Here is an 8,162-nt window from a genome sequence, read left to right as displayed (position 1 = left end):
CTACGGGGTCCTCCGCGAGCCGCTGGCGGTGCTGCACCCGCTGCTGGGCTGCGGCGACCCCTACGCGCTGACGCGGACGCTGCACGAGCTGGAGCCCCGCTACGTGGTCCTCTACGACGCCGAGCTCGCCTTCGTCCGCCAGCTCGAGGTCTACCGGGCCAGCCGGCCGGGGAGGCCCATGAGGCAAGTCCGGGGGTCAGGAGGCCCGTGAGGCGAGGCTGGGGGTTGGGGAGACCTGGGAGGTAAGGGAGCGTGGGGGGAGAGGGGCAGCGGCGAGAGGCCTGGGAGGCCAGGCCGGGCCGCAGTTCCCACCCTCGAGCAGCGTGGTTGGGACACAGACAGGCTTCTGGAACCGCCTGAGCCCCTGCAGATGGTGTCACAAAGCCCAACACCGAGAGCCTCCTTTACAATCCCCAGCCCTGCTAAAAGTTAGCATATCTGTACAGATAACTTAGTCTTCTAAAATAACTTCCTTATAAACTGAGAAGTGACTCTAAATTGCGTCCACATAGAACTGAAGAGTTTGGGGGAATTACTGTACCCAGCCTCCTTGAGTGCCAAGAAACCAGATGAGAAATCTACTGAGATATCAAATGAGAAAACAGCGCTCAGAGAATATGGTGTTCTCGCTGTCCAGTTATCTGAGAGAAATAAACAGAAGGATTAATATCCTAAACTCAGCTGGAACCAAAAGCAGGGCCAAAAGAATCTTGTAGCTGTTGAAACGAATACATCCTTTGGATCTAGAGCTGAATGGGGTCCGGGTCAGCAGTGATGATGGGCAGAAGCTGGCAGTCAAAGCCAAGTACAGCTTTCATACTTGGTGGGGCAGCCTTGGAGATAGCTCATGAATCATGTCGACAGTAATACCCAATTCTGAATCAGAATGTCAGGAGCAGAAGGGGCCTGGGGTCAAACCACTCACTGTAGGAAACAGATGTGGCACATCTGGGTGAGCAGATGTATCTGAACTCATCACACAGTGCTCTTCTCCCTGTCTGCTCTTTACAAAGTATCAGAAAATAAAGACACAATTTAAGGAAGGAAATACCTCTGATAGGAAAGCCACTACAAAGGTGCTAGTGCTGAATTGAGCTCCTAGCCACAAAGCATGCTTTTTTTTTTTTTTTGTCAGAAGAAAACATTGCCAAATTATTTTTTGAGATACTGGATAGAAATCTAATCTGTGTACTTAGGTAAAATGTGTGATGGCCCCATTATGTTAAGATATGGATAAAACAGATCATTGTAAAGACAAAGGTCATGGATTCCAGTTTTTCACTAACAGGAATTTGATAAACTCATCTTTGGATCTCCTGTCCAACTTGTTAAGTGATTGGCAGAAGGGCAGAGACAAAAGAGAAGTCTCCTAAGGTTTTGCAAGTGTTTTATTTGTCCATAATGATGAGGAAAGAATCTCATTCTCCCCTCTAGTTATTTTCTGGTTTTGGCCTAAACTCTCCGCCTGTGACTGCGGGTTTTCCGCAGCCTGCTAGAAAGGAGTGTGGTGGACAGCCTTTCACTCTGCAGCAGATACGCTCTGTGTGGCTGACTTCAGGTGCTCTGCTGATCCCTTCAGGGATAGAACCATTGTGCTTCTGCACGCTTAAGAGTTGCCTTACCTTTCAGGGTTTACTTCCTTATATATGGGGGTTCCACGGAGGAGCAGCGCTACCTCACCACCCTTCGGAAAGAAAAGGAAGCCTTTGAAAAACTTATCAGGTAATGAGGTAGTCAGCAGGACAGACTGCTATGCTGAAGGCCTCAGGCTTCTCTGGCTGATAGGACTGGACTACCAGACTGCCGTGGCGGGGTGCGGGGGTTGAGGGCAGTGACCAAGCAGGTGGTAAGAGCACCACAGCCCTCACCAAGCAGAGGTAAGGTCCTGGCACCCCAACACTATTCCTGGTTTATGATTTCTACACATCCAGGCTCACTGTGGGTAAGCCCTGCTTATTATGAGCATAAGAACTAGGATGTTTTTTTCTGAACTCTTGCGTAGCAATTGCCTCTTTATTATAAACAAGATCTTCCATAAAGTACAAAACCCAATGTTCAATCCCCCACTGTGCCAAAGGAGGGAAAAAAAGAAAGAAAAAAGGATAGATCAGATGGTTACACTATTTAGAATCTTAAGATATTTACTTTCCCAGAAAACTTGGGGGAATTTGATAGGTGTTTTTTTAAAAAAAAAAAAAAATAAGGTTACATTACCAGAAGACCATTTGCATCATGGCTGTACTTAGAAGAAAATTGAATGTGAGAATAAGATCATGTGCTTTTGCCAAGACCTCCATGGGTGATGTGGTAAGAACAAAGGCAGTGTTATATTTAACCAGAAAGGAATGATTCGACGCAGGATTGTTTAGCTCGGCTACAGATCGGCTGATTACAGCTGACAAGAGAAAACATTACAGCTGGCCACTGATGATGAAATGCTCCTGGATAGAAAAAACGAGTGCTAAGCCCCACAGCAGACCCCGCTTTTCCAGGAAAGGGCTGAGAGTCTTTGTGGTTTCATTGTTTGGACATTTAATCACAAGAGAGGACTTACACAGGCATCCATGTGTGTGACTCCCAACACAGTGCCTCTTTCCTGTAACACTGTTACACGAGCTGTTCATTGAAAATCTCAGCACTGGGCAGGCAGGAAGGTCACAAGTTCAAAGCTAGCCTGGGCTATAGTGAGACACTGTCTCTTGTCCATCCCTTCCCACACATACCCATACCAAAAAAAAAATCATAGGAAATACTAAAGTAACAGTAGAGAATTTAGGTTAAGTGGGAATGGGAATCAGAATTTTTAGTGTGAATCACTGGGAATAAATTATGAAGCCAGAAGACAAATTTGATTTACTAGAGAATTTCACTGTCCAGGTAGAATCTGTGGAGTTACTTTTGTTTTACTTTTTTGTGTCAGTACTGGGGCTTAAACTCAGGGCCTGGGTTCTATCCCTGAGCTTTTCCGCTTAAGGCTGGAGCTCTACCACATAAGCCACAGCTCTGCTTCCAGTTTTTTGCTGGTTAATTGGCAATAAGAATCTCACAGACCTTCCTGCCAGGGCTGACTTCAGACCTTTAGCCTCCGGTCTCAGCCTTCTTAGTAGTTAGGATTACAGTGGTAAGCTACCAACACCTGGCTTGGTGGAGTTGCATTTTCTCAGAAGTTGAGTCACTCCCTGCAGTGTTTCTATCCAATCCCAGATGAGCAGGTTGGGATTACCAGTATAAACGTAGCTCATCTTTGTGGGCGGGGCACTGCAGACCCCGGTGCCGATGACAATCCCCATTGTGCAGGTGAAGATGCTGAGGTCCCACGGGCAGGGATTGGTTTCAGATGCTCACACACTACAGGGCAGGACCTCCACTGTTGTTATTTTAAAATAGCCAGACTTTTTGAGTGAGAACTGGGCAGTCCTGGACCTTGATCCTCCTGTTTATGCTTCCTGGACCACCACACCTAATATAAGTGCTTCTGTTGAATAGATCATTTGAGGCATTAGAATTTTTTTTTTAAAGAGTAAGGTTCAGGAAGTGTTAACCTGTTTCCTCCCCCAGGGAAAAGGCTAGCATGGTTGTCCCTGAAGAAAGAGAAGGCAGAGATGAAAGCAACCTGGACCTGATGCGAGGCCAAGCGTCCATGGGCGATGCCATCGACACTCGCAGAGCTGGTGAGTCCTGCAGGGTTATCACTGCCATCTGTCAGGGTGGCTGCGATTTGCACAGCACACCTCAAAGCAGAAATGGTGGGAGAGTGTGTCTGGTCCCCAGCTCCAACCCCAGCTCTGCCCTTAGCCACACACAGCCTCTGCCACGCAGGTGTTCTGTCCCCTGAAGGGAGTTGCAGACACAGCTTACAGGGACTTGTGTTCTATTGCTTCATTGAGGGGCTGGAAGGGGGCAGGGTGGGATCACGGTTTGAGGCCAACTTGGGCAAAAAGAAATTCACAAGACTGGTTCCGCCATTGGCTGGGCACAGTGGTGCACACCTGTGCACACCTGTGATTCTAGCCCCAGGGAAAGCTCAAGTAGGAGGATCACAGCCCAGGCCGGCCTGGGCGTATGGCAAGCCCCTACTTCCCAAACAGCCAGTAGAAAAAGGAGGCTTGGCTCGAGGGGTGGAGTGCCTGCCTGGCCAGCTAGAGATCCTGAGTTCAAGTCCCAATAGTATTAACAATATAACCAATAATTCTAAATACTGATAACACTAAAACGTTCTGGGATGTGCGTGTAACACCAGAGCAGCAACCACATGAAGTGTGGAGTCATTCTGCACGCTGACCTGTATCCCCGGCCCAGTGGCCTGGACCTCCGGCTCCCCCGTTCCCGGCTTTCTGGTGCCCGGTCCCCGGGTCCCGGCCCGGGCCTCAGTGGTAGTGGACGGTGACGCGGCACCCTCCCTGCAGGTGGCCAGGAGCCGGGCACCGAGGCGGCCCGCGTGGTGGTGGACCTGCGCGAGTTCCGCAGCGAGCTGCCCGCGCTGCTGCACCGGCGCGGCCTGGACCTGGAGCCGGTGACCCTGGCAGTGGGTGACTACGTGCTGAGCCCGGAGCTGTGCGTGGAGCGCAAGAGCATGGGTGACCTGGCGGCCTCGCTGGGCAGCGGGCGGCTCTACGCGCAGTGCCAGGCCATGGCGCGCTACTACCGCCGCCCCCTGCTGCTGGTGGAGCTGGATGCGCGCAGGCCCGGCCCGCTGCTCCCGGACGTGGGCTCCCGGCTGGTGCTGCTCACGCTGCACTTCCCGCGGTTGCGGCTGCTCTGGTGCCCGTCCCCGCACGCCGCGGCCGAGCTCCTGGAGGAGTTGAAACGGGGCCGGGCCCAGCCCGACGCGGCCGCCGCCGCCGCAATCAGCGCTGACTCGGAGCCGCTGCCCGACTCGGAGCGCTACAACCCGGGGCCGCAGGACTTCCTGATGCGGATGCCGGGGGTGAGCGCCAAGAACTGCCGCTCGCTCATGCGACAGGTGCACAGCCTTGCCGAGCTGGCCACCCTCCCACAGGAGCGGCTGGCCGCCATCCTGGGCCACGCAGGCAACGCCCGCCAGCTGTTCGAGTTCATCCACACGCCCTACCCAGGCCCGGGGCCCACCGCGGGGAGGCAGAGGACCTGAGCATGCGCCCTGGTGGCCCCAGGGGGGAGGCCCCGTGGTCCTGTGAAGGCTGCCCAGGCAGCCAGCTGCACAGGGCTCGCCTCCCATCCTCCAGGCGCTTCTGCAAAGCCCGGGCTCCTTCCTCCCGGCATTTCTGTCTGGTCAGTGTCCAGGCCCGGCTGCTGAGCCCCACTTCTGAATTGAGCTGTGTCAGGGTGTCCACACGTCCTGCACTCTCCCACATACCCAGTGTTCCCCCTCGCCATCCACATGGCCTGCTGACCCCAGGAGGAGCCTCCAGACCAGCTCTGCGCACGTTTCCTCCAGCTTCAGTGCCTTCCACCTGTGTCAGGTTGGACTTAACGATACTCACTTCAAACCACATCTAAAGCCGGGTAGGTGGCTCACACCTGTAGTCCCAGCTACTCAGGAAGCTGTGATCTTTGGATCCAGTTCAGAACCAGCCTGAGCAGGAACATCTGCAAGACTAGCCCCAACTGACCAGTAACATGCTGGAAGCATTTTGCCCCTGTGAGCATTGCCACAACTGGAGGCTCTAACCACGCTCATACACGGGCACGTGCTCATACATGGGCACATACTCACACTTGGCTGCTCAGGGGAGTGTGAGTTTTAAGACATCCAATGAATTTTACCGGATGACAACACAGGATGGTGCAGGTAATGAGGCCCTTAAATTCTGTAGCCTCCAAAATCTCAAAACTCTCCAAACCCCGACAAAGAGCCACGAGTCCTACGAGGCCATCCCCAGCTCTCTCTGGGGTCCCTGGTCTGAGACAGCAGGCCGGGGCCTCCCACCGCCCTGTTGCTCTCGTCACTTCCCTGCCCGCCCCTCCCCACCCCTGCGAGGATGCAAATAAAGGAATGGCCTAACTAGCATTTGCTCTTCTCCGCTCCAAGTAGAGATGAAATGACTAGAGCTAAATGGAAGACATTATAGACTATATAAATGGAAGACATGCAGAATATATAAGAATTCAAAGGCTGTATTTAGAAATCCATGGAGAAACTCAACTCATCATAAACCTTCGATTGCTTTAGGTCATCTCTGAAATGTGCATACAGAAGAGCCATAACATTTTGATACAGTTTGTTAACTTTGATACACGTAAGCATTATTAACTTATCTTCACATACCACATCTTCTACCTCAAGAGCCAGTGCAGTGTCAGTTCTGCTGGCCAGGTCACAGAGTGGAAGATCTCGTTTCCTGTTGGCTGTTCTTTCCTTTGTGGCACAGAACAGAGAGAAAGTAGACCTTGTGATGAAATGGTCAACGATTTAATGAAAGCACTTTTCAAGAACCTCTCATTTTGGCGTCTTGACTGTTGGTACTTAGCTCTCCATATTCCTGGAGTGTCCATTTCAGGACCCTCCCAAGGGGCCACAGCCACCATGCGGTAGTGTGTTCCGTGGAAGGCAGAGCTCCTGCACCCGTGCCCTGCGCGCACCCTCCTGTGGGCAGCGCACACACCAGCGCCAGCAGCCCACCCCTCTTCTCATAGTCAGGCCATGCTTGCCCCGCTTCGTCCAGCCCTCCTGCTGTGCCGTGGGATTGCACTGTCCCTTTCTCATTTCATCCCATCTGCCTTGCATGGCTACTCACTGCGTGACACAAATGTTAGTGTGACTCATTCTGGGATGACGCTTCCACACACGTGAAGTCTTTCAGCCCTTAAGTCTTGTCAGCTCCCTTTAACCTGCCGTAGGTGTCCAGGGCAGCACATACAACAGTCCCTCAAAAATCTGCTATTCCAGGCTGGGAAGGTGGCTCAGTGGTAGAGCGCTTGCCTTGCATGCATGAGGCCCTGAGTTCGATTCCTCAGCACCACATAAGCAGAAAAAGCCGGAAGTGGCGCTGTGGCTCAAGTGGTAGAGCGCTAGCCTTGAGCTGAAGAGCTGAGGGACAGTGCCCAGGCCCAGAGTTCAGGCCCTACAATGGACAAAAAATAAATGAATAAATCTATTCCACGTGGGAGCTGCTGGCTGCAGATACGTTGACTCTGTCTCAGTGTGTTTTTAAGTATGGCCACAAATTTCTAATGAGCTCTAATCCATCTAACAACCTTTGATAAAGGATCCAAAGGTTGCCAGATGCATGCATGCAGTTGCCAGATGAATGCTTTCCTTGATTTTCTAACCATGTTCACTAACTACGCCTTTTTCTTTTAAGAATTATGACTATCCAGCTTATTGATGAATTCATGTTCATTCAGGAGAGTAATGCTGTTAAACCAACATTGTTCTGTTTTACAAGGGATTTTTTTTTTGGTTGGTTGTAGGGCCTGAGCTTTTTTTTCACTAGAAGCTAGTACTCTCATCACTTTGATTTCCAAGAAAATCACTTCTGAGTTTTGCTTGTTTCAGTCATGCAGCCTCTCAAAGTTAACTTAGCATGATTCAAGAAGAAACTGTTAGCTGGGCGCTGGTGGCTCACACCTGTCATCCTAGCTACTCAGGAGGCTGAGATCTGAGGATCGTGGTTCAAAGCCAGCCCGGGCAGGAAAGACCGTGAGACTCCTATCTCCAATAAAAACCACCAGAAATCTGGAAGTGGCGCTGTAGCTCAAGTGGTAGAGCGCTCGCCTTGAGCTGAAGAGCTGAGGGACAGTACCCAGGCCCAGAGTTCAAGCCCCACGACCGACAAAAAAAAAAAAAAGAAACTGTTCGCAATAAGTAAGAAGTGACCTGCTGCTGGGTGCCAGTGGCTCACCCCTGTAATCCTGGCTACTCAGGAGACTGAGATCTGAGGATCATGGTTTGAAGCCAGCCCTTTCAGGGTAGCCCATAAGATTCTTAATCACCAAAAAGCCAGAAGTAACAGCACTCAGGCTCTGAGTTCAAAAGCCCCAGGCCTGGCACCCAATAAATAAAGAAAACTCCTCAGGCTTGACTGGATTAAAATGCAGCCAGGCTTCAACAGGAACTTTTTTTTTGGGGGGGGGGGGTCCAGATGCGGGCCTGAACTCTGGGCCTGGGCACTGTCCCTCAGCTCTTCAGCTCAAGGCTAGCACTCTACCACTTGAGCCACAGCGCCACTTCTGGCTTTTTT

At 51.5% G+C, this 8,162-nt stretch overlaps 1 protein-coding gene across 1 annotated transcript in view; it reads left to right on the top strand.

Moving 5' to 3' along the window:
- The window catches only part of Ercc4 (excision repair cross-complementation group 4), a 147,881-nt gene extending 142,332 nt beyond the window's left edge, over positions 1–5,549 (top strand). Inside the window, exons 9-12 of the mRNA XM_013011208.1 lie at positions 1–183; positions 1,630–1,722; positions 3,559–3,671; positions 4,407–5,549. Of these exons, the coding sequence (XP_012866662.1) occupies positions 1–183; positions 1,630–1,722; positions 3,559–3,671; positions 4,407–5,110 (1,093 nt within the window). The 3' untranslated portion in view covers positions 5,111–5,549. The remainder of the gene's footprint in view (positions 184–1,629; positions 1,723–3,558; positions 3,672–4,406) is intronic.
- Positions 5,550–8,162: the final 2,613 nt, after the last annotated feature.

This window comes from Dipodomys ordii, unplaced genomic scaffold (assembly GCF_000151885.1).
Source record: "Dipodomys ordii isolate 6190 unplaced genomic scaffold, Dord_2.0 Scaffold14, whole genome shotgun sequence".
In the NCBI taxonomy this organism is placed as follows: domain Eukaryota; kingdom Metazoa; phylum Chordata; class Mammalia; order Rodentia; family Heteromyidae; genus Dipodomys; species Dipodomys ordii.
The sequence above is the reverse complement of the archived record's forward strand: the minus strand, read 5'-3'. Positions and strand labels throughout refer to the sequence as shown.